The sequence below is a fragment of the Pelodiscus sinensis genome, chromosome 19 (assembly GCF_052426305.1).
Source record: "Pelodiscus sinensis isolate ZL-2025 chromosome 19, ASM5242630v1, whole genome shotgun sequence".
Lineage (NCBI taxonomy): Eukaryota > Metazoa > Chordata > Testudines > Trionychidae > Pelodiscus > Pelodiscus sinensis.
In genome coordinates, this window is record NC_143070.1 from 34,413,892 (window position 1) to 34,439,131 (window position 25,240).

Consider the following 25,240-nt stretch of genomic DNA (forward strand, 5'->3'; position numbering starts at 1 on the left):
CACTCCTGTTAATACATCCCAGAATCACGTTTGCTTTTTTTGCAACAGCATCACACTGCTGACTCATATTCAGCGTGTGGTCCACTATCACCCCTAGATCCCTTTCTGCCGGACTCCTTCCTAGACAGTCGCTTCCCGTCCTGTGTGTGTGAAACTGATTGTTCCTTCCTAAGCGGAGCACTTTGCATTTGTCCTTATTAAACTTCATCCTGTTTCCCTCCGACCATTTCTCCAATTGGTCCAGATCATTTTGAATTATGACCCATCCTCCAGAGCAGTCACAACCCCTCCCAGTTTGGTATCATCTGCAAACTTAATAAGCGTCCTTTCTATGCTGATATCTAAATCGTTGATGAAGATACTGAACAGAGCTGGTCCCAAAACAGACCCCTGCGGAACCCCACTTGTTATACCTTTCCAGCAGGATTGTGAACCGTTAATAACGACTCTCTAAGTACGGAGAATAGTGATAGAAATGTCGCCGTGTTAATCTGGTGTAGCTGAAACAAAAGACAGGACAATGTAGCACTTTAAAGACTAACAAGATGGTTCATTCGGTGATGAGCTTTCGTGGGCCAGACCCACTTCCTCAGATCAAATAGTGGAAGAAAATTGTCACAACCAGATATACCAAAGGATACAATTAAAAAACCCTCTGAATACGGCTTTCCAGCCGGTGATGTACCCACCTTATAGTAGCCCTTACAGTAGAGTTACCCACAAGGACTTTCCGCTCACATTCTCCCACAAGTTCAACAGACGAGGGAGGGTGAGGTCGTGTCGCAATGGCGAGAAATGTGGAGCAACGTCCAGGCAAGAAGGAGGCTGCTCTCTTCACCAGGGAGTGGAGGAAGTTAGCTGTGAGAACGGTTGCTACCCGCAGAATTCCTTTCTTCCTGGATGCCTGGCAGAAGGTGACGCAAGGCCGTAACCCACAGGTTATGAGCAGTACACCACCGAACTATGGGATAACGATCTGCCGGTTTGGCTAGGCAGTCAGCAAGTGCAGGGCAGATCTCTCACCCACTCAGCTCTATAAAAGGCCGGCATCAAAACGAGAGGGCTGACTGGTTGGTTCCCGCCGCCCTCGGACATGGACGGGTTCTGTGAGTGAAACTTCTCTTGGGGCTTCTTGCGGCGCGGCGCATCTCCCCGCGTCTCTTTCTCCCCCTTCTCTTTCTCAGGTCCCAAGGCATGTACGTGGTATGGGAGTTCAGGAGCGCTTGGGAAGATCACACAGCTATCTTTGCTGAACATTTCCCACCTGATCATGCTAATTATTTGGCCTGGGAAAACATGCAAAGTATCGACACGCTAATTATTAGATGTGGAAAAATATGCAACGTATCAACGATCTTGTTAGGTTCTCAAAACAACAGGGGTGATGGCTGTCGATCCGACAGGACGTAAGTGCCGGGGATGTTCCTAACTTGCAACCTCCGCATAGACCGGAGGCGCGGAAGGTGCGATGCACCGGCCTCGAGGGTCCGTCCGCTGTCCTTCTTCAGGGGGGTCCCGGCAGCAGAGGGGGTGTAGGCATTGCATTTGATTCAGAGATCTGCTTAGGCTTAATAAGCATTGTACTTTCTTAATAAGCATTGCATTTTATTCTAAGGTTGGCTTCGGCTTCGTAAGCTTTGCATTGGTTTAGTAAGCATTGCATTTAATTCTAAGGTTTGCATCGGCTTCGTAAGCTTTGCATTGGTTTAGTAAGCATTGCATTTTATTCTAAGGTTTGCATCGGCTTCATAAGCTTTGCATTGGTTGGTAAGCATTGCATTTTATTCTGAGGTTTGCATCGGCTTCGTAAGCTTTGCATTGGTTTAGTAAGCATTGCATTTTATTCTGAGGTTTGCATTGGCTTCGTAAGCTTTGCATTGGTTTAGTAAGCATTGCATTTTATTCTGAGGTTTGCATCGGCTTCGTAAGCTTTGCATTGGTTGGTAAGCATTGCATTTTATTCTAAGGTTTGCTTTGGCTTCATAAGCTTTGCATTGGTTAGTAAGCATTGCATTTTATTCTGAGGTTTGCATCGGCTTCATAAGCTTTGCACTGGTTAGTAAGCATTGCATTTTATTCTGAGGTTTGCTTCGGCTTCATAAGCTTTGCATTGGTTTAGTAAGCATTGCATTTTATTCTGAGGTTTGCTTCGGCTTCATAAGCTTTGCATTGGTTAGTAAGCATTGCATTTTATTCTGAGGTTTGCTTCGGCTTCATAAGCTTTGCATTGGTTTAATAAGCATTGCATTTTATTCTGAGGTTTGCTTCGGCTTCATAAGCTTTGCATTGGTTTAGTAAGCATTGCATTTTATTCTGAGGTTTGCATCGGCTTCATAAGCTTTGCATTGGTTTAGTAAGCATTGCATTTTATTCTGAGGTTTGCATCGGCTTCATAAGCTTTGCATTGGTTAGTAAGCATTGCATTTTATTCTGAGGTTTGCATCGGCTTCATAAGCTTTGCACTGGTTAGTAAGCATTGCATTTTATTCTGAGGTTTGCTTCGGCTTCATAAGCTTTGCATTGGTTAGTAAGCATTGCATTTTATTCTAAGGTTTGCTTCGGCTTCATGAGCTTTGCATTGGTTTAATAAGCATTGCATTTTATTCTAAGGTTTGCATCGGCTTCATAAGCTTTGCATTGGTTAGTAAGCATTGCATTTTATTCTGAGGTTTGCATCGGCTTCATAAGCTTTGCATTGGTTAGTAAGCATTGCATTTTATTCTGAGGTTTGCTTTGGCTTCATAAGCTTTGCATTGGTTTAGTAAGCATTGCATTTTATTCTAAGGTTTGCATCGGCTTCATGAGCTTTGCATTGGTTTAGAAAGCATTGCATTTTATCCTGAGCTTTGCTTCGGCTTCATGAGCTTTGCATTGGTTTAGTAAGCTTTGCATTTTATTCTGAGGTTGGCTTTGGCGTAATAAACATTGCATTGGTTAGTAAGCATTGCATTTTATTTTGAGGTTTGCTTAGGGTTGTATTTTTATTCTAAGATTTGCTTCGTTGTATTTGACTCTAATATGAAGCATTGTATTTTCCCCTAATATTTGCTGAGTAAAATCTTCAAGCTTTCACCCAACGTGCGTGTTTATTGCCTCCGAATCCCTCAAGGGAGGAACCATTGTCTCTTGGCAATACAGGGGCACAATTACAGGAAGGATGTGGGTGCATTGGAGAGGGTCCAGTGGAGGGCGACCAAAATGATTTGGGGGCTGGAGCGCATGACCTACGAGGAGAGGCCGAGGGATTTGGGTCTGTTGAGTCTGCAGAAGCGAAGAGTGAGGGGGGATTTGAGAGCAGCCTTCAACTACCTGAAGGGAGGTTCCAGAGAGGATGGAGAGAGGCTGTTCTCCGTGGTGGCAGATGGCAGAATAAGAAGCAACTGTCTCAAGTTGAATTAGAGGAGGTCGAGGTTGGATATTAGGAAAAATGATTTCCCTAGGCGGGTGGGGAGCGCTGGGCTGGGTTCCCTATGGAGGGGGTGGAGTCTCCATCCCTAGAGGTGTTTAAGTCTCGGCTTGACCAAGCCCTGGCTGGGTTGATTGAGTTGGGTTGGTCCTACCTTGGCCACGGGGCTAGACTTGATGACCTTCTGACGTCTCTTCCAGCTCTACGATTCTGTGACCAAAGACATGACCGAAACTGCTTTGAAAGGGTTACAAACCCAGAGCTAGGAGGGAAGGCTGACAAACACTGGGTTTGTTTAGTCTGGGGACGTGGTTTTCCAGGACATAAAAGATTCTTACAAGGAGGAGGGAGAAAACCGATTCTCTTTCACCTCCGAGGACAGGACAGGCAGCAAGGGGCTGAAACGGCAGCGAGGGAGGTTGAGGTTAGACATGAAGAAAAACTTCCTAACTGTCGGGTGGTGAAACACTGGAATAAATTGCCCAGGGAGGTTGTGGACTCCTGTCAATTAACACGGTACATTGAGAAATTGACAGTCTACGCTTGGGGTTGGTAAATGGCAGTAAAATAGCTTCCGCATCACTTGAATGGCTCTTTCACAAGATCGGCGTTGTGCAAATAGGTCCGGCCGGCTTTGGCACTTTGAAGTTCACTAGTTCCTCCCTGGACACCCCCCCCCCCCCCCCCCCATATCTCCCAACCCCTGCCAGGGTTGCTAACCCACCGAAATTTCATTTGCAGACAAAATTGGAAAGATTTACGGACAGACACATTTTTTGACGGACATAATTTGTAGACTCTATTAAAATGCCATAAATGGCTCAAAGTGAAAAGTACACGTTGTCACTCACACATCACTAGAAAAATATGCAATTAAATATGCAATTTAACTCACTTATATTTAGTTAGTCATGGTCCTGGAAGTTTTCCATTTTGTGGTTGTTTTCCAAAAGAGGAGACTGAGAGGAGATAGGATAGAGGTCTGTAAAATCATGAGTAGTGTGAAGAGGGTAAATAAAGAAGTTATTTAGAAGTTCCCATAATAGAACTAGAGGGCACCAAATGAAATTAATAGGAAGCAGGTTTAAAACTAACAAGCGAAAGTTCTTCTTCACACAGCGTGTAGTCAACCTGTGGAACTCCTCGCCAGAGGAGGCTGTGAAGGCTAGAACTAGAACAGAGTTTAAAGGGAAGCTAGATAAATTCATGGAGGTTAGGTCCATAAAAGGCTATTAGCCAGGGGATAGAATTGGTGCTCCTGGTCTCTGTTTGTCAGAGGCTGGAGAGGGATGGCAGGAGACAAATCGCTTGATCATTGTCTTCGGTCCACCCCCTCTGGGGCACCTGGTGCTGGCCACTGTCGGCAGACAGGACACTGGGCTAGATGGACCTATGGTCCGACCCAGTACGGCCGATCTTATGTTCTTATCTACATCCGAATACTGACGTTCTTATGTTCTTATCTATGTCCGAACACTGACACTGTTACCCATCAATGAGCAACTAACACGTCCAATTTCCGTTGCGCCGCAGGAAAATGGGAGAAGCAGCACAGGAGACATTCAAACGCTATAGGAGACTTGCTGTTTGGGGAAATTGTATTGCACTTTTACGAAATTTACCAACACCTACATTTTTTTACGGGCTTTATGGCCACGTCCAATTTCGGCTCATTTTTTTTACGGACTGTCCATAAATTTACTGATGGTTAGCAACCGTGATCCCTACCCTACCCTGACTCCTGAACCCCCCCCCCCACCGCCCTGAGCTCCCCCAAGCCATGCTGGCGAAACCCGCTCGTGTGCTTACATTGTGCAGTTGATAAGAACGCATGAACAGCAAGAGGCTCAGAGAGCCGACTTCCCTTCCAAGAGTTTGCCCGCTGCTTGTGTCTGATTGTACCAACGTGCCCGGGCGGTTAATATCCAGCGTCCACGTGGGAGGCAGGGGGCCTCTTCCTCGGGTGGGGCCGAGGAGGGACACAGCCATAGTAGAGGGAGCTGCCTAATCTCGGAAAATGAGTCTGCTTCGCCCATGGGCATTGTCTGTTTGGTTTTGTTTGATGGTTTTTTCCGCTTCTCTGTCTCCAGCGCTGCTTCCATTCTTCCTCCTGGCGGCCTTCCCGGGCTCGCAGAGTCTCCCTCTCCCACGCCACGACTGGGAGAAATGCTTCGTGGACTCCGACTACGAGGAGCTGGTGAAACTGGCCAAAAACGGCTTGAAGGGCGAGTGCTCCAAGAAAGTGGTGATCGTCGGGGCCGGCATCGGCGGCCTCACGGCTGCCAAGCTGCTGAAAGACGCGGGCTGCCAGGTAATTGTAACGACCGAGAAGATCCAGAGACAGGCCGGGGAGCCAGGCCTCCTCTGAAACAGTCCTAGCGTGGTTTTTAATAGTGGAAATGGTGCTGAAGAACTCAACAAAGTGAGCTTAAGTAAGCAGGGTGAACTGAAAGAAAGAAAGAAAGAAAGAAAGAAAGAAAGAAAGAAAGAAAGAAAGAAAGAAAGAAAGAAAGCTAGGAACAATTGCCAGACATACTGTTAATTATCTTAATATGTTGTATTTACAGGTTTGTTATTTTGCAGCTTAAAAGAATAGTGAATTCTTTCCAACACATCATGGAAAGAAAGAAAAAAAGTTGTTAATGGAGATGATAGATAGATAGATAGATAGATAGATAGATAGATAGATAGATAGATAGATAGATAGATAGATAGATAGATAGATAGATAGATAGAGGGTGTGTGGGGAGATAGATAGATAGATAGAGGGTGTGTGGGGAGATAGATAGATAGATAGATAGATAGATAGATAGATAGATAGATAGATAGATAGATAGATAGATAGATAGATAGATAGAGGGTGTGTGTGGGGATAGATAGATAGATAGATAGATAGATAGATAGATAGATAGATAGATAGATAGATAGATAGATAGATGGGGTGTGTGGGGATAGATAGATAGAGAGATAGATAGAGGGGGTGTGTGGGGATAGATAGATAGAGAGATAGATAGAGGGTGTGTGTGGGGATAGATAGATAGATAGATAGATAGATAGATAGATAGATAGATAGATAGATAGATAGATAGATAGATAGAGGGGGTGTGTGGGGATAGATAGATAGATAGATAGATAGATAGATAGATAGATAGATAGATAGATAGATAGATAGAGGGGGTGTGTGGGGATAGATAGATAGATAGATAGATAGATAGATAGATAGATAGATAGATAGATAGATGGGATGTGAGGAGATAGATAGATAGATAGATAGATAGATAGATAGATAGATAGATAGATAGATAGATAGATAGATAGATAGATAGATGGGATGTGAGGAGATAGATAGACAGACAGGCAGACACACAGATAGATAGATAGATAGATAGAAGGGGTGTGTGGAGATAAATTGATAGATTGGGAAAAGTCACACAGTGGAAATCGGCCATACTTGGGTAGTCAATGTCGGAATAAAAGAATACTCATGCAGGATTCTGGAAACTGCGCTTTCAGACTTTGCTCGAGTTCTCTGAAGTTCCAAATTGAAGCCGCGCGTACCCAGTCAGGTTACATCGTGTCTGAAATGACTGTTATGCAAGAGGAATGCTCTTTCCTGGACGACCTTTCACGGAGGAAAGGTTGTGGGTTAATCGACAAGAGCCAGGGGAATAAAAATGTCTCCTTTGGGGGGAAAAGAAACTCAGGGTGACCGGTACAGAACGTAAAAACTGGATTCTCCCGGCCAAAATGAGACATGTGGTCACCCGACCTGTGTTGTATTCTTAGATCACGATCCTGGAAGCCAGTAACCGGGTCGGAGGACGCATCTTGACCCACCGAGAAGATGACTGGTATGCGGAGCTGGGAGCCATGCGTCTGCCCCGAGACCACAGGTAATATACCGTTTACTCTCCCGCCCCACCGACTGTGTTCCCTGGAAGCGGAGGGCTTGGGCGGCTGCTCAGGAGAGATTCCAATGCCGCCCAGCTGAGGCAGCCCGCCCCCAGCTAGCTTTTCTATAGTGGCGAGTGGTGCACATGCCTCAGCGCACGTCAAAAAAATATTCCGCACATCGATGGGAAATGTTTGCACATGGATGGGAAAATTCTACACGTGGATGGAAAGGGTTAGCAGGAATATTGCCCACCAACCTTGTTCAGAGCAGCGGACGTCTCAATATAAAAATTTTGGTGATCATAGAGGGGAAAAACACTCCGAATGCTGACATTGGAGCTGCTCTCAAATCCCCCCTCACTCTTCGCTTCTGCAGACTAAACAGACCCAACTCCCTCGGCCTCTCCTCATAGGTCATGTGCTCCAGCCCCCAAATCGTTTTGTTCACCCTCCGCCGGCCCTTCTCCAATGCGTCCCCATTCTTCCTATAGCGGGGGTGCCCAGAATTTGGACACAATACTCCAGATGTGGCCCCCGCAGAGCTGAATCCAGGGAACAAAAGTTTCAGGGGGGGAGCCGTGTTCGTCTGTAACTGAAAACCAAACTTAAAAAACAGCAACTAGTCCTGCAGCTCCTTAGAGACTAAGAAAACATATACAGGCAGTCCCCGACTTACGCGGATCCGACTTACGAACGGGGCTCTCTCGCCCCGGAGCTCGCAGGCAGCGATCCGCCACCTCGACCTCCGGGGCGAGAAAAGCTGCTCCTGGTGCCCCTGGTCTGCTGGAGACCGTCTCCAGCAGACCAGGGACACCGGGAGCGAAGCCGCAGCCTCGGCAGGGTCCCGCGCCTCTGAGGCTTTGCCAGAGCAAAGCCTCAGAGGCGCGGCACTCCGCTGCCGCTGCGGCTTTGCTCCCCGTGTCCCTGGTCTTCTGGGGGGGGCGCAGCTAGTGTGCCCCCCCCTCCCAGCAGACCAGGCTTTTGTTGTGGACCCTGGGACAGAGCAGCTGGGGCGCTGCCGGTTGGTCCCACAGCGCCGCTCTGGGCACTACTGGACCAACCCGGCAGCACCCCAGCTGCTTTGCCCCAGGCGTCTCCAAGTCAGCCGCTGCTGAAACTGACCAGCGCTGACTACAGGAAGCCCGAGGCAGAGTTGCTCTGCCCCGGGCTTCCTGGAATCAGCCGCTGATCAGTTTCAGCAGCAGCTGACTTGGGGACGCTTGGGGTTCTTAAGTTGAATCTGTATGTAAGTCAGAACTGGCGGTCAGTTTCAGCAGCGGCTCAATCTGGAGCCAGTTCTGACTTACATACAGATTCAACTTAAGAACAAACCTACAGTCCCTATCTTGTACGTAACCCGGGGACTGCCTGGAGATGGTATCATAGAATCATAGAACACTAGGAGCGGAAGGAACCTCGAGAGGTCATCAAGTCCAGTCCCCTGCCCTCATGGCAGGACCAAATACTGTCTAGACCATCCCTGAGAGACATTTATCTAACCTGCTCTTCAATATCTCCAGGGATGGGGATTCCACAACCTCCCTGGGCAATTTATTCCAGTGTTTAACCACCCTGACAGTTGGGAACTTTTTCTTAATGTCCAACCTAAACCTCCCTTGCTGCAGTTTAAGCCCATTGCTTCTTCTCCTATCCTCAGAGGCCAAGATGAACAAGTTTTCTCCCTCCTCCTTGTCACGCCTGAAAACCGCTCTCCTGTCCCCCTCCGTCTTCTCCTTTCCAAACTAAACAAACCCGATTCTTTCAGCCTCCCCTCCTAGCTCCTGTTCTCTCGACCTTGCATCGTTCTTGTTGCTCTTCTCTGGACCTTCTCCGATTTCTCCACATCTTTCCTGAAATGCGCTGCCCAGAACTGGACACAAGACTCCAACGGAGGCCTAACCAGTGCAGAGCAGAGCGGAAGAACGACTTCTCGTGTCTTGCTCACAACACAGCTGTGAATTTGACGCTTTGCCTCTTTCCTTTGCTGGTGCATCAAATCAAGAACAATCTCGACACGAAAACAGGCCTCAGTAGGTCCCATTGGGCAAACCGGCCCGTGTTCCCCTGTCGCAGAGCAAGGACTTCATAGGTCATGTTCTCTAGACCTTTCATCATTCTTGTTGCTCTTCTCTGGGCCCTCTCCGATTTCTCCACATCTTTCTTGAACATTTCATGAGCGTTCGTGGGCATAGCCTTCTTCTTCAGATGACCGGAGCGAAGAGGTGCAGGTGGCGAAATAAATAGCAGAAGAAGAGGGAAAACATGGGAGGGGGAATTGTCGGCCTGTCCACGCTACATGAAGCAGATGGGGCGGGTTCGAAGAGGTCTTACTTACATGGCACTCGGCTTTTATGTCCGTCGGACGTGGAATGGAGCAGGTCGTCCAGTTACTCCCTAGATCTGCTGGTCATGCTCCTCCTAACGCACCCCGATACGCCGTTAGCTGGCTTGGCTGCCAGGGCACCCGGTGGAGTCACCTAGAAGAGGTCATGGGTTCCCAAACTGGGGGGCATGAAGAAATTCCAGGGGGGGTGCAAGGCAACCCAGCCCCCAGCCCCCCATCACGTTTTGCTGCCTCGGTCCGGTCCTTTTTTTTTTTGCTCAACAAGTTTTGCTGCTATTTTGGGGAGGCGCGCGGGTTGCTCAAAAATCAACGCCGAAAAGTTTGGGAACCTCGTCGGGGCATGCGGCAGGGTGTTGGAGTCAAGGGACCTGGAGTCGGGGAGACGCCCAGCTGAGGGCAATTAACGGGGCCCTAGCTGGAGCTTATAAGTGCAGCTCCGGAGAGGAGGAGGGGGGTCTGCCTGTCTGCCCCCACAGGGCCGCGGACTTGGGGCCCAGCGAACCCAGACTACCCGGCCTGAGGCCCATGGAGGCAGTCATGAAAGCGGGGGCTTGCAGGGAGGCAGCTGCGGTAGGCTGCGGGCGCTCGATTAAAGGGAAGCCGTAGGCCAGAAGGCACAAAGGCAGAGGTGCAGGAGGGAACCGGGCAGCCCGAGGAACTGGGTGTTCCAGGAAGGAGCTGAGTGCACCCAGGAAGAGCTAGGGGTCCCCGGGGGTACCAGAAGAACAGTGACTCCCCCTCAGAAGGGGGTGCAGACAAACAGCAGAGTGGACACTGCAGTGACCTGAAGAGAGCACTTCACCCAAAGGGGGCGCGTCGGAGAGGCGGGTGACTTCCCCACAAGCTGCCCTGCGGGAGTCCTCCGGGCAAAAAAGTGAGAAGTCGTGCGAAAAGTGAATGAACCCGCTACAGACATAAGAGGTGTTAGCAGGGGGGGTAGATAATGCCTAGAGGCGCTCTGTTGCTCTCCTTGGGTGTGTCTAGACTGTGTGACGGGGCACTCGCGCCCCGCACTGAGAGCGCGCCGGGAGGCCCCGGGCGGCGCGACGGGGCACTCGCGCCCCGCACTGAGAACGCGCCGGGAGGCGCCGGGCGGCCATACCGGGGGGCGGGGAACGCAGCCCAGCCCGCCGCGACGGGCTGCAGTAATACGCCGGCTGGCAGGGCCCGAGAGGGAGGGGCCGGCGAGGCGCAGGGGGATGATGTCACGGGGGAAGGGTGGCTGGGAGGCGTCGCAGGGGAAGTGACGTGGAGGGGGAATGGAGCCGGCGGGGGATTTAAACCCGGGACCGGCACGGTGCAAGGGAGCGCGGCGGACCGAGCTGGAGGAGGGGAGAAGGAAGGAGAGGTGAGGCCAGCGGGGTCAAGGGAGACGGGCCGGGAGGCCTGGTGGAGTAGGAAGCGGCCCAGGACGGGGTCGTGGAGCCCGTGAGCGGGTGTGTTTTGGGGCGTTCCCCCATCCGCGAGGGAGGGACCACGGGTCCCTGCCTTTAGGGCCCTGGGCCGGGGTTCGGAGAGGGGGCGGGCCCGAACCCCCCTACTCCGCCAGCAGGCCGACCCGGCTCGGGTGTCACGCGAATGTGCGTAATAAAAGGGCCACCGGCCTTAGTGGTGACCGCTCAGGCTGATCTCTCTGTACCACAATTAGCTCATAGTGGACGCTGAGGGACGAACCAGTTTACAACTGCCGCCGAGTTTTGTCAACGGCGGTAAACCTCATTCTACGAGGAATAACGCCTTTTGTCGACAGTACTGTTGCCAGAAGGCGTGATTGCATCTACACTGTCCTTTGCGTCTACACTGTCCTGTCGACAAAGCAGCTTGCTTTGTCGACAGAACTGGCTGTCGTCTAGATGCTCTTTGTCGACAGAAGCTTTGTCGACAGTAGGGGTGTGTCTAGACTACAGGGTTTTGTCGACAAAAGTGGACTTTTAAACTATACCTGCGTCTACACTGCCGCCGAGTTCTGTCAACATAACGTTGACAGAACTCGGCAGTTTTGTCAACGGCGGTAAACCTCATTCTATGAGGAATAACGCCTTTGGCCAAAAGAGTACTGCCAACAGAAGGCGTTATTGCATCTACACTGTCTTCTGCGTCTACACTGTCATATCAACAAAGCGGCTTGCTTTGTCGACAGATCTGGATGTTGTCTACTCGCTCTTTGTTGACAGAAGCATTGTTGACAGTATCTGTCGACAAAAGCCTGTAGTCTAGACGTACCCAGAATGAGGTTTACCGCTGTCAACAAAACTGCTGAGTTCTGTCGACGTTATGTTGCCAGAACACAGCGGCAGTGTAGACGCAGGGATAGTTTTGTTGACAAAAGTGGACTTTTGTCAACAAAACCCTGTAGTCTAGACACACCCTTAGGGTACGTCTAGATTACGTGCTTTTGTCAACAATTTGGGTGTGTCTAGACTACAGAGTTTTGTTGACAAAAGTGGACTTTTGTTGACAAAACGATACCTGCATCTACACTGCCGCTGAGTTCTGTCGACAGAACGTCGAAGAATGCGGTAAACCTCATTCTACAGCAGTATCTATCAACAAAACTTCTGTCGACAAAGAGCGTCTAGGCGACATCCAGTTCTGTCGACACAGCAAGCTGCTTTGTCGACATGAACAGCGGTGTAGACAGTGGACTTTTGTCGACAAAACCCTGTCGTCTAGACACACCCATACAGTCCCTCCCCCTTGGCAACCCTAGAGAAACACTCCCCCCCAACGTCACACCTCACAATAGAAATGCTAATCCAGGAACCGATCCCTGTGGCCAGTTCCTCTACCCCTCTACCACCGTGACCTCACCGCATCAGCCGTCCCGTCAAAGGCTTCTTCAGGTGCACGGCTACGCGTGTGAGATTTTCCGCCACGTTCCGGCCGCACCCCTCCGCCCTCTGTCATCCCCGACGGCCTTCACACACACGAAGAAATGGACGCCACGCAGCCCTCCCCAAGAGCAGCCCCCAAAATCCCAACCGCGGGGGGCACTTTCACCGCCCTAGATGAACCGTTTCGGGCCGTTCTCACGCAAAAAAAAAAAAAATCAGTGAAAACAGACCTCTATGAGGAACTGCCGAGCTGGAATTTGTGGGCCAATTTCGCCATCCCGAAACAGGGACTGGTTCTCCCAGTGCAAGAGGTAATTCCCATTCAGAAATTACTCTCCCTGTCTCATCCGCCACACCCACACTAATTGGATTCGCACTGAGTTTTCTAGCAGAGCGCCCCGAGGATTGGTTCTGGGACCGGTTTTGTGAAGGAGCTGGAGGAGGGGATGGGTTGCATCCTCAGCAAGTTTGCAGCTGACACTAAGCTGGGGGGAGGGGTAGATACGCTGGAGGGCAGGGAGGGTCCAGAGTGACCTGGACAGATTAGAGGATTGGGCCAAAAGAAATCTGATGAGGTTCAACAAGGACAAGCGCAGAGTCCTGCCCTTGGGACGGAAGAATCCCAAGTATTGTTACAGGCTGGGGACCGACTGGCTGAGCGGCAGTTCTGCAGAAAAGGACCCTGGGGATTGCAATGGATGAAAAGCTGGAGATGAGCCAACAGGGGGCCCTTGTAGCCAAGAAGGCTAATGGCATATTAGGCTGCATTAGGAGGAGCATTGCCAGCAGATCCAGAGATGTCATTATTCCCCTTTATTCGGCTCTGGGGAGGCCACATCTGGAGTATTGTGTCCAGTTCTGGGCCCTCCACTACAAAAAGGACGTGGGCGCATTGGAGAGGGTCCAGCAGAGGGCGACCAAAATAATTCGGGGGCTGGAGCACATGATCTACAAAGAGAGACTGAGGGATTTGGGTCTGTTTAGTCTGCAGAAGCGAAGAGTGAGGGGGGATTTGAGAGCAGCCTGCAGCTTCCTGAAGGGGGGTGCCAAAGAGGATGGAGAGAGGCTGTTCTCAGTGGTGACAGATGCAGAACAAGGAGCAATGGGCTCAAGTTGCGGTGGGAGAGGTCCAGGTTGGACATTAGGAAAAACGATTTCCTGAGGCGGGTGGGGAAGCGCTGGGATGGGTTCCCTAGGGAAGTAGTGGAGTCTCCGTCCCTAGAGGTGTTTAAGTCGCGGCTGGACCAAGCCCTGGCCGGGTTGATTTAGTTGGAATTGGTCCTGCCTAGAGCAGGGGGCTGGACTTGACCTTCTGAGGTCTCTGTAGTTCTGAGTCCACACTGCCATCTCTGTACCCTTCCTTTTTTTTCCCCCTTACGGCCTCTGAGGAAGTGAGTTGTCATTCACGAAAGCGTCTTCCCTGCTCCGTGTGTTGCTCTTTATAATCCCGCCGGACTCCTTGTGGCTCTTGGGGAGAGAGACCGGCCCGGCGGAAACCTCCCTTCTGACGCTTTCTCCTTCCTTCAGGATTGTGCATGAATTTATCCACCAGTACAAACTTCCGCTGAGCCCGTTCTACGGCAGCAACGACAACACCTGGTATCTGGTGAACAACGTCCGGGCCAGGCATATCGACGTGGAGCAAGACCCCGACGTCTTGGAGTACCCGGTGCTTCCCTCGGAGAAGGGCAAATCTGCCACCGCGCTTTATAATCAGACGCTGGATACGGTACGGACGCGGGCACGGGGGTGATGTCGCGAGCCAGCCTGCACGCGGAGGCTACGTCTGCACGACGCGTTTCCTCGGCAAAAAATATGCTAATGAGGGACTCCTTTGCACGAAGCGTGATCTCCTTTGCACGAGTCCCGGTCTCATTTGCATATTTTCTGCCGATCCGTTTTCACGCCGGGGTTTTTGCACGGAAACAAGCCACGGGGACTTTTTTTGTGTGCAAACCCCCTTTTTCCACAAGATCCTTATGCCCCCAAAAAGGATCTTGTGCAAAAAGGGGGTTTTGCACAGAAAGAAAACGTCCCCATGCGAGGGACAACCTCGCCAGCGGGCGCTTAGGAATACGTGGGGGGCTGCCCCACGCCGGAGTGGGGTGCGCCGGTCCCCCGGCAGGGTGAGTGGAAGAAAGTGCCCCCCCAGAATGGAAGCACAGACATGGGATCGCTGCCAACATCAGGCCATGGGAGACGATTAAGTGGTAATGAGGCGATTAGGTGCCAGGGATTAAGCCGGGTGTGTTCACACTGATTACTGGTGCAAGAAGCCAAGAGACACCGGGGTGAGGAAATTCTGAGCCTAGGAGTGCTGGGGCGGTGGCCTGACGAGCCGGGCACTAATTAAGCAACGTCTCTGAGGCCGTTGAGCGCCTACAAGCCGCGTTCGGCTAGTGGGGCTCGGCCGGAAGGCCCTCACCACTTGGGTGCTATGAAAGATGAAAATACTCTTCTTGGCACCTTCTGGCATGTCTTGTGCCGGAGAAAATGCAGAAGAAATCCAAAACTGTTCATCCCCCGTTGCCAATGGGATGGAACTAGGCGGGTCGCCAAATTAAATTAATAGGCCGTAGTAAAGTAATTTGGAAGAAGTATTTCTTCACTCAGTGCACAGTCTACCTGTGGAACTCCTCGCCACAGGAGGATGTGAAGATCAGGAGCTCAAAAAAGAGCTAGATACACTCATGGAGGTTAGCTCCAGCAATACCGTGGGCAGACAGGACACGGGGATCGATGGCTTTGACCCCGTCAGGCTGTTCTTACGGCACGCGTCCCAAGATACTGTCTGTAGGTACACGGTGGCAAATTGGGAACACCACCGATCTGCAAAGGGACAGGCCCGGCTGTGGCTCACACGACTGCTTTGTTGCTTGCTCCCCAGGTGACTACGGACTGCAGGGCTTTGAAAGAGAAATACGACTCCTTTACCATCAAGGTAATTGATGCCGGCCGGTCGGCTGGTGCCTTTCACCTCATCCCCCTAAGCCTTCCTTCCTACGGAAGGAGGCATCACGTCCGAATCCCCCTAGGCCAGCCCAACCAGACGTCATCCCAACTAGCTGTACGATATGAGGGGGATTAATTTAGCGACAGCTACTCCCGAGAGAGATCTGGGAGTCATGGCGGCGAGCTCTCCGAAAACGTTGCGCAGCGGCCGTCACAAAAGCAACCAGCATGTTAGGAATCATTAAAAAACGGGATCGAGAAGAAGACAGAAAATCTCGTCTTGCTTCTCTATAAAACCACGGGACGCCCACAGCTGGAATCCTGCAGACAGATGTGGCTGCCCCATCTTACCGGTTTGAGTTTTCCTCGATGATGGGTCAGGAGTTCTTTCTCCCATCCCCGGGAATACTGAAACCGTCTGCTGCCTCGATTTGTTGGCAAGAAAGTCTCCTGCCTACTCGAACCGTGCTTTCTGCCTCCAAGCGATTTTGATCCTCTGTTTTGGGCTGGGGCCAGGTTAGGCACTAGAGACCCTTGTGTTCCCTCCTGGCTGAGTGCAGGAGAGGAACAAGCCCCTCTGGTTTAAATGAGTCGTCCCCTCGATGCTGCCTCCCTGGTGACTAATTTTTACCACAGGTAAAAATATGTTAGTCCTTAAATAATACCCCAGCATGCACCTTGCCACAGTTATGACTTGAGAAAACTGTGACTTTGCTGCAGCGGCCGTACATGGGCCTCTTCATTGCTACACATTCATTCACGTGGCGCACCGTTAACCTGTGGAACTCCTTGCCAGAGGACGCAGTGGAGACCAGGCCTTGAACAGAGTTCAAAAAAGAGCGGGATACGTTCAGGGAGGTTAGCTTCATCAAATGACTGTTAGCCAGGATAGGAAGAGAGGGTCTCCCTCGCTTCTTTGTGCCTGGAAATGGGCGACAGAGGAGGGTCACTTGCTGAATCCCTGTTCTATTCTCTCCCCCTGGAGCACCTGGCATTGGCCACTGTGGGCAGACAGGACACTGGGTGTCTGGCTGTTCAGATATTCATCGGTTTTTCTTATATAAGTAGCTTATAAGATGTTTTAATTATCATTAAAATTGAGTCGTCCCCTCTGGCACCTACACTAACGAGAAGATCAACCCTCCAGAGGGTCGATCTAGACCCCCAAATTGAAAACCAAAGCCCTTAGCAACTCACAAATCTATACAGGCTCGTGAGCTTTTGTGGGTAAAACCCGCTTCCTCAGATGAGTTGGAAACCAAGAGAGGTATCTAGCAGCCGAAGCAGCTGTCAAGGGTAGGACCCGTAGTAATGCGACTGATGAAGTGGGAGAGATGCGTCCTATTCGTCGCATTTGATGTGAACATGCGGATGTTAAAGGCAGGGGAAATTGGCTGTGTAATGCGCCAGCCCGGGTATTCTGGCCCAGGGTCACTGGGTCAAACTTGCAGATGACTTTCCGTTCCGCAGTCTCTCTCTGTAAGGGTACGTCTACCCAGCAAAGTTATTTCGAAATAACAGCCGTTATTTCGAAATACCGTTCCTAGCGTCGACACAAGCCAACTGCTGTTTCGAAATTAATTCGAAAGAATGGAGGGCTTCTTTTGAAATGGGTAAACCTCCTTCCACGAGGAATTGCTTTTTCGAAATAAGCGCTGTATAGACGCGTTATTTCGAAATAAGCACTGTATAGACGCGTTATTTCAAAATAACTACATTGAAATTAGATATTTCGAAATAACGCTGTAGAGTAGACATACCCTTGTTGGTGTGTGACATCCCTTTTGTAGAAGGATAGTTGCTTAGTTCGTCAGGTGTGAGATGCGAGATGTTCGCAAAGCATTTTTGCGCCCACGGCGGGGTCATCTACCTGACAGATCCCGAATAATTCCTTCGTGCATTGGAACTGAAATCCTGGCCTTTCAACCCTGCCTCTCTTCCCGACCAGGAATATTTGATTAAAGAAGGCAAATTAAGTCGAGGAGCCGTTAACATGATCGGCGACCTGATGAATTTAGACGGCGGCTTTCACGTGTCTTTCCTTTACTCGCTCATGGATCATGTGGCATTCCAGCAAGGGTAAGCCAAAGCAAAATCTTTCCTCCCTTGTTGCAGACAGGGAGGAACGTGTATCTCGAAGCAGGCACCAGGGAGCAGAGCTTCCTTAGTGGATGTCTCTAGCCATGCCGGGCAGGGGACACGTTCACGAGGCATTACTGAAAGTGGTCATCAGGGGGCTCTCGTTGGGAATTCAGTCATGAACTTCTGACCGAGAGTGTCTGTAATACCGATGCGGGTCCACCCCTCTGGTCTCTCGAGGGAACCTTTGGTTTAATAGGCAGCAGGTTGAAAGCAAACCAAAGGACGTTTTTCTTCACGCACTATGCCGTCAACCTGTGGAACTCCTCGCCGCAGGATGCTGTGACGGCCAGGACTTTAACAGGCTTCAAAAAAGCACTGGGATAGGTCCATCAAGATGGGCAGGGCTAGTAGCTCCAGTTTCTGTTTGTCAGAGGCTGGGAATCAGCGACAGGGGAGGGATCATGTGAGGCGTCCCCATTCTGTTCACTCCCTCTGGGGCACCTGGCGTTGGCCACTGTCGGCAGACCCCTCAGTCCGAGGTCTGCAGATAGCCACAGACAGACCGTCCAGGACACAAGAATCAACTCGTCACCTTCAAAGATGGGATTTTAATTACAAAACAAAAGATAAACTTGAGAACGCATCCTTGGTTGCTAGATGTGACAGAGCAACCAAGGAAAACAAATTAAAACCCAGAGTCAAGTCTCTGGGTGCAAGGTTTTGATGATAAATGGAGAGAGGAGGCAGAGAATCGCACAGAGCCATTCAAACCAAACCTCACAAGAAAGCAAAATGATCCCGAACGCAACTGAATTTACTTTTCCCTCTTACCTGGGGTGTGTCTAGACGACCGGGTTTTGTCGAAAAAGGTGGATGTTTGTCAACAAAACTAGACCTGTGTCTACACTACCACCGAGTCCTGTCGACAGTTTTGTCGACAGCGGTAAACCTCATTCTTCGAGGTTTTGTTGATGAAGTTCTGTCACCAGAAAGCATTATTGCATCTACACTGTCCTTTGCGTCTACACTGTCATGTCGACAAAGCGGCTTGCTTTGTCGACGGAACTGGCTGTCGTCTAGACGCTCTTTGTTGACAGAAGCTTTGTCAACAGTAGGTGTGTGTCTAAGGGTGTGTCTAGACTACAGAGTTTTGTCAACAAAAGTGGACTTTTGTCGACAAAACTATACCTGCATCTACACTACCGCTGAGTTCTGTCGACATAACGTCGACAGAACTCAGCAGTTTTGTCGACGCTGGTAAACCTCATTTTACGAGGCATAACGCCTTCTGTCGACAGAGTTCTGTCGACAGAAGGTGTTATTGCATGTAAACTGTCCTTGCGTCTACACTGCCACCGAGTTCTGTTGTCATAACTTTGACAGAACTTGCCAGTTTTGTCGATGGCGGTAAACCTCATTCGATGAGGAATAACTCCTTTTGTTGACAGAGTTGTGTCTCCAGGAGACGTTATTACATCTACACTGTCCTTTGAGTCTACACTCTCATGTCCACAAAGTGGCTTGCTTTTTTGACTGAACTAGATGTCGTCTAGACGCTCTTTGTCAACAGAAGCTTTGTTAACAGTATGGATATGTCTACACTACAGGCTTTTGTCGACAGAAGTTTCGTCGACAGATACTGTCGACAAAGCTTCTATTGACAAACAGCATCTAGACGACATCCAGTTCTGTAGACAAAGCAAGCCGCTTTGTTGACATGACAGTGTAGACGCAAAAGACAGTGTAGATGCAATAACGCCTTCTGTCAACAGAACTCTGGCGACAAAAGGCGTTATTCCTCGTAGAATGAGGTTTACAACTGTTGACAAAACTGCTGAGTTCTGTCGACATTGTGTCGACAGAACTCAGTGGCAGTGTAGACACAGATATCGTTTTGTCGACAAAAGTGAACTTTTGTCGACAGCACCCTGTAGTCTAGACACATCCTATCTGTCGACAAAACGTCTGTCGACAAAAGCCTGTAGTCTAGACATACCCATACTGTCAACGAAGCTTCTGTTGACAAAGAGCGTCTAGACGACATCCAGTTCTGAAGACAAAGCAAGCCGCTTTGTTGACATGACAGTGTAGATGCAAAGGACAGTGTAGCTGCAAAAACGCCTTCTGGCGACAGAACTCTGGCGACAAAAGTTGTTGTTCCTCGTCGAATGAGGTTTACCGCCGTCGACAAAACTGCCGCGTTCTGTCGACAGAATTCGGCAGCAGCGTAGACGCAGGTCTAGTTTTGTCGACAAAACCCTGTCGTCTAGACACACCCAAAGCAAGCAGGCAGGGAATCTCTATCCAATTCAAATTTCAACCCTCTAACTCGAATGGTTCTCCAGGCCCCAGGGCTGACACCTTTGCTAGGTACCTGAGTTAACCCCTTAGTCACCGAGTGCTAGTCAGCTCTCCCCCTGTTCATGACAGTCCCTGTCAGTTCAAATTAGCTAGACCCGCTCATTCGAACCCTGGAAGCCCGACAGCGGCCACTTCGATCTTCCTCTGTAGTGTAGACGTACCCTCAGAGACCTGCAATTCTTCCACCGTCCTCTTCCCTCCATTCCTTCCTCATCTTTTCTTTCAGGCTTGACGAGATCACCGGGGGCTTCGATAAACTCCCAGAGGCGTTCTATCGGTCTTTGAAGAGAGACATCCGATTCCAGGCCCCGGTGGTGAGGATAATACAAGACGGCGACGGAGTGAGGGTGTTCTACCACAAGCCGCACGCCCCGCTGCCTTTGTCGGAGACGGCCGACTACGTCCTGGTGGCCACCGCGGCCAAAGCCGTCCGGCTCATTAAGTTCTCCCCGCCTCTGTCGCCCAATAAGACCCGGGCCCTGCGCTCTGTCCACTTCTCGAAGGACGTGAAGATTTTTCTGGCCTGCCGGAAGCGGTTCTGGGAGCAGGACGGGATCTTTGGTGGGAAGTCGGTCACGGGCCACCCGGCCCGAAACATCTACTACCCCAGCCACAATTTCTCCAGCGGGGTGGGGGTGGTGCTGGCGTCCTACACGGTGGATGACGACGCAGACTTCTTCAACTCCCTCAGTGACGAGATGTGCGCGGACCTGGTGCGCGAGGACCTGGCCAAAATCCACCAGCTGCCCAAGAGCTACGTCCAGAAGGTCTGCGACAAACACGTGGTCAAGAAATGGGGCCAAGACAAGTATTCGATGGGCGCCTACGTCTCCTTGACCCCCTACCAGTTCACTGACTTCGCCGCGGCGCTGCACCAGAACGAAGGGAGGGTCTACTTCGCCGGGGAGTACACCGCCCAACAACACGGCTGGATCGACACGGCCATGAAAGCCGGCCTCAGGGCGGCCAGGGACATCCACCAGGCCAGCTGGTCCCAGAGCGAGAGGAAGGGAAATGAACTGCTGTAACGGGGGTGGCAGGAAGGGGGATTAAAAACAATCGAGCGGGGTATTAAAAACGGTTCTGCTAATCTTCGAGTGTCATTATTTAATAAAAGTAATTTATTAGTTCCCATGATAGAAGAACTAGAGGACACCCAATGAAATTAATGGGGAGCAGGTTTAAAACTAATACAAGAAAGTTCTTCTTCACGCAGTGCACAGTCAACCTGTGGAACTGCTTGCCAGGGTGTGTTCACCTCGATACTGATGCAAGAAGCCAAGAGACGCGGGCTTGGGAAACCCCAGGCCTAGAGGAACGCCTGACGCGCCGGGCGCTAATTAAGCAACGTCTTGGAGGCCGTCGCGCGCCTACGAGCCACGTTCGGTTATCGGGGCCAGGTCAGCAGGCCCCCGCCACGTGGGTGAGGTGGTTCTGTGTGCGGGCAAGCCGGTGCATCCGGCCCCGCGGCCGAAGGGCCCATGTCGCTGCCCAGACCTCCCTCCCGCCCGGGCGCCCCCTCCTCAGCACCCCTACCTGCCCCAGCGCCCCTTCTCCACCCAACACACCGGGCACCCCAAGACCTCGGGGATTTCTTCCACCGCTTTATGCTGGCCCGGACATTGTGGCCGTAGGAGGCACCCGTTCGGGGAGGCCAGTCTCCAGCCCCACCCCTTCAGGCTTAAGCCCCACCCCTTCTGGATTAAGACCCGCCTCCTTCTGTCCTCAGCCCCGCCCGTTCTATCTTAAGACCCATCCCTTCTATTTAAGCCCCGCCCCTTCTGTTTTAAAACCCATCCCTTCTATCTTAAGCCCCGCCCCTTCTGTCTTAAAACCCATCCCTTCTATCTTAAGCCCCGCCCCTTCTGTCTTAAGACTTGCCTCTTCTGTCTTAAGCCCCACCCCTTCTGTCTTAAGCCCTGTCCCTTCTGTCTTAAGCCCCACCCCTTCTATCCTAAAACCCGCCCCTTCTGTTTTAAGATCTATCTGTTCTGTGGTAAGCCCCGCCCCTTCTGTCTTAAGTCCCACCCCTTCTGTCTTAAGCCCTGCCCCTTCTGTTTTAAGCCCCACCCCTTCTATCTTAAAACCCGCCCCTTCTGTTTTAAGACCTATCTGTTCTGTGTTAAGCCCCGCCCCCTTCTGCTATAAGCCCCGCCTCTTCTATCTTAAGCCCCACACCTTCTGTTTTAAGCCCCGCCCCTTTTAGCTTAAGCCCCGCCCCTTCTGCTTTAAAACCCTCCTGTTCTGTCATAAGCCCCACCCCTTCTACTCCCCGCCAGAGCCCAGAGAGCTCCGCCCCTCATGCATGCTGGCCTCCCGCCCTAGGCATGGTCCCCTCAGCCCCAGGGTTGCAGGGTGGGTGTGTGGGCAGTAAAGCTCCTGCGCTCCCCCTCCCCTCCACCCCGCATGCCTGGCCACTGTGTCCCAGAAGGGCTACGGTCGTGCTGAGGGCCAGGGCCTGCTCCGGGACTCGGTGGTCCTGTCAAGGACCGTGTCTCGTTCACGGCGAAGTCGGCCCGACCGACGGGACCTCCGTGGACTTCGTTAAGCGAAAACCCCCCCCCGGCTGGAATTTTTTAATGGCACGGGAATGCACGTCGGGAGAAGACGATTTCACGTTTTGGAGGCGGGGGGGGGAGGAAAGTGTGCGGGGGTCCCTCGTGCATGCAGCCACGCTGTGAAAACCCCCCCAGCTGCATCGAGAGGACTGTTTCCAATATCATCGGCCATCCCTCTTCCTGCCTGGCGCGTCTGGCCTCTTGTCCGGTTGAAGGATCACACCGTTTTCTCCTGGGTGGCTGTTTAATGTGCGGCCCGGTCGGGTATCTATCCCTCCCTTGTCGCCCGTTTCCAGACAAACAGAGGCCAGAGACGCCGTTCCTATCCATCCCATTGATGGTCCTAACCTATGTGAATCTCTCTAGCTCTTTTTTTGAACCCTGTTCCAACCCTGGTCTTCCCCACATCCTGTGGCGAGGAGTTCCACAGGTTGGCTGTGCTCTGCGTGAAGAAAACCTTCCTTTGGTTTGTTTTAAACCTGCTGCCTGTTCATTTCATTGGGTGAGCCCTCGTTCTTGTGAGGAGTTCATAGCACTTTTGTATTTACTTTCTCCACACCAGTCATGATTTTGTAAACTTTTCTCCTATTCCCCTCCCGCTCCCCAACCGTCTCTTTTCCAGGCCAAAAAGCCCCAGTCTCTACCATCTCTCCTCAGACAGAAGCTAGTCCAGACCCATAATCGTTTTTGTTGCCCTTTTCTGAACCTTTTCCAATTCCAACCTAGTCTCTGATCTTGCAAAGATTTACACTTGTCTTTACGGTTACACACAGGCTACGTCTACACTGGCATGAATTTCCGGAAATGCTTAAAACAGAACAGTTTTCTGTTATAAGTATTTCCGGAAAAAGCGCGTCTACATTGGCAGGATGCTTTTCCGGAAAAGCCCTTTTTCCGGAAAAGCATCCGTGGCCAATCTAGACGCGCTTTTCCACAAAAAAGCCCTGATCGTCATTTTCGCGATCGGGGCTTTTTTGCGGAAAACACTACTGTGCTCTCTACACTGGCCCTTTTCCGGAACAGTTTTCCGGAGAAAGGACTTTTGCCCGAAGGGGAGCGCATAGTATTTCCGAAAAAGCGGCTGATTTCTTACAGTAGATCGTCAGTGCTTTTCCGGAAATTCAAGGGGCCAGTGTAGACAGCTGGCAAGTTATTCCGGAAAAGCGGCTGCTTTTCCAGAATAAGTGGCCCAGTGTAGACACAGCCACAGCGTATGGTCCATGAATTGAGACTACTCACATCCACAACACTATTCCTGCACCTGCAGCCTTTCAGGGTTAAGGCCTCAACGTGCAAACCCCCTCCCAGTTAACTCACTCGTCGCAGGCCTTTTGGGTGCATGAAAGCACGTTGGAAAGGGCTTTGAGGCGTGCCGAGAGAAAGCCCTGTGGGATTGCAGCGCCGAGAGAAAGCCCTGTGGGATTGCAGCATAGCGTGGGCCCAACGTCGCCCGAGGGGGATTCCCCATTCCGCCCCTTTTCACGCCCGACGCCGCAGAGGTCACGCGCCGGAATTGCCAAAGCTGATTAAGAGAAGCACCGTTCCTGGAAAGACCAAAAAACAAAACAAAAAAACACGGCTTGTGCCAGCGAAAATGGAGAAGAAAGCAAAGGGGATTCATCCCCCGTTGCCAGTAAGGTAAAGGGGTGGAAAGAAAGAAAGAAAGAAAGAAAGAAAGAAAGAAAGAAAGAAAGAAAGAAAGAAAGAAAGAAGTTTATGCAGAAAGAAAGAAAGAAAGAAAGAAAGAAAGAAAGAAAGAAAGAAAGATGTTTATGCAGAAAGAAAGAAAGAAATTTCTTTCTTTCTTTCTTTCTTTCTTTCTTTCTTTCTTTCTTTCTTTCTGCATAAACATCTTTCTTTCTTTCTTTATAAAGAAAGAAAGAAAGAAAGAAAGAAAGAAAGAAAGAAAGAAAGAAAGAAAGAAAGAAAGGGAGGATTATGTTGATTTCCTGACACAATATCCCTTTCCCGCTGTGGATTCATTTCCAGACAGGCCAGGCCAAGTGGAAAAGGCTCCCAGAGAAGCCCTCCCTTGCTCATTCCTGTCCTCCGACTGCCCCCTGGTGGCCTTTGTGCCTCACTTCAGGGCAAGAGCTGAACTCAGGGACTATTGCACCCGCTGGGATTGACTGAGTTGGGTTGCACGTTTGGGGTTTTTTCATCCACCTCCATTTGTACAGGGTCACCTGACAGGGAGCCGGCCTCAGGGCCTTGCAAGTCCCCTCCAAGTGCGCTGGGCCCGCCGAAGCTCACGAGCCCTCCACGCGTTTTGTTAGTCTCTGCAAGGCCTAGTCCTTGGGGGGGGGGGGGGGGTTAATGTGTATCTGTATCTTCTCAGGGATATGAGTTGTGATGCAAAGCAGCTTCATCAACAGCCACTAACTTTAGGTTCGGAGGAGATTTTTGTTCCAAGGAGGGTTACCAGATACAAAAAATCCTGAATATGGCGGGGAAAAAACTGGTTGAGCAAAAAAAAACAACCAAAGTTGTTGAGCATAGAATAGAAGAATAGAAGAATGGCCCATCTTACATGTCCAATATTTTCTGGGGTTTTTACTGAACAGGGGCCACAAATACCGGCCTTTCCGGGAGAAAACCAGACACCTGGCCACCCTAAGGAGAGGTCTATGGTTGCTCGGGACTTGGCTCAAAACTACTCTGCTTAATTATAACGGGGGATTATATTACACGTATTTAACCCTTTCACCCTGGTTTACACTTGGACTTCATTTTGAAATAACCTCCCCTCCCATCGTGGTTGAATTTTCAAGCAGCGCGTCCACACAACCAAGCTGGAGATTTCGAAATC

The 25,240-nt window shown here is 50.7% G+C and overlaps 1 protein-coding gene across 3 annotated transcripts in view; it reads left to right on the forward strand.

Moving 5' to 3' along the window:
• The window catches only part of LOC102456958 (L-amino-acid oxidase-like), a 32,802-nt gene extending 11,842 nt beyond the window's left edge, over positions 1 to 20,960 (forward strand). Inside the window, exons 1-7 of one of the 3 annotated variants that reach the window (XM_014573641.4) lie at positions 841 to 1,106; positions 5,497 to 5,717; positions 7,193 to 7,299; positions 14,006 to 14,207; positions 15,366 to 15,419; positions 17,379 to 17,509; positions 20,100 to 20,959. In XM_014573641.4, the coding sequence (XP_014429127.3) occupies positions 1,094 to 1,106; positions 5,497 to 5,717; positions 7,193 to 7,299; positions 14,006 to 14,207; positions 15,366 to 15,419; positions 17,379 to 17,509; positions 20,100 to 20,901 (1,530 nt within the window). In that variant the 5' untranslated portion in view covers positions 841 to 1,093 and the 3' untranslated portion in view covers positions 20,902 to 20,959. Of the gene's footprint in view, positions 1 to 840; positions 1,107 to 1,221; positions 1,407 to 5,496; positions 5,718 to 7,192; positions 7,300 to 14,005; positions 14,208 to 15,365; positions 15,420 to 17,378; positions 17,510 to 20,099 lie in introns of those variants that run through there. The other 2 variants (XM_075913633.2, XM_075913632.2) reach the window with 2 other exon arrangements.
• Positions 20,961 to 25,240: the final 4,280 nt, after the last annotated feature.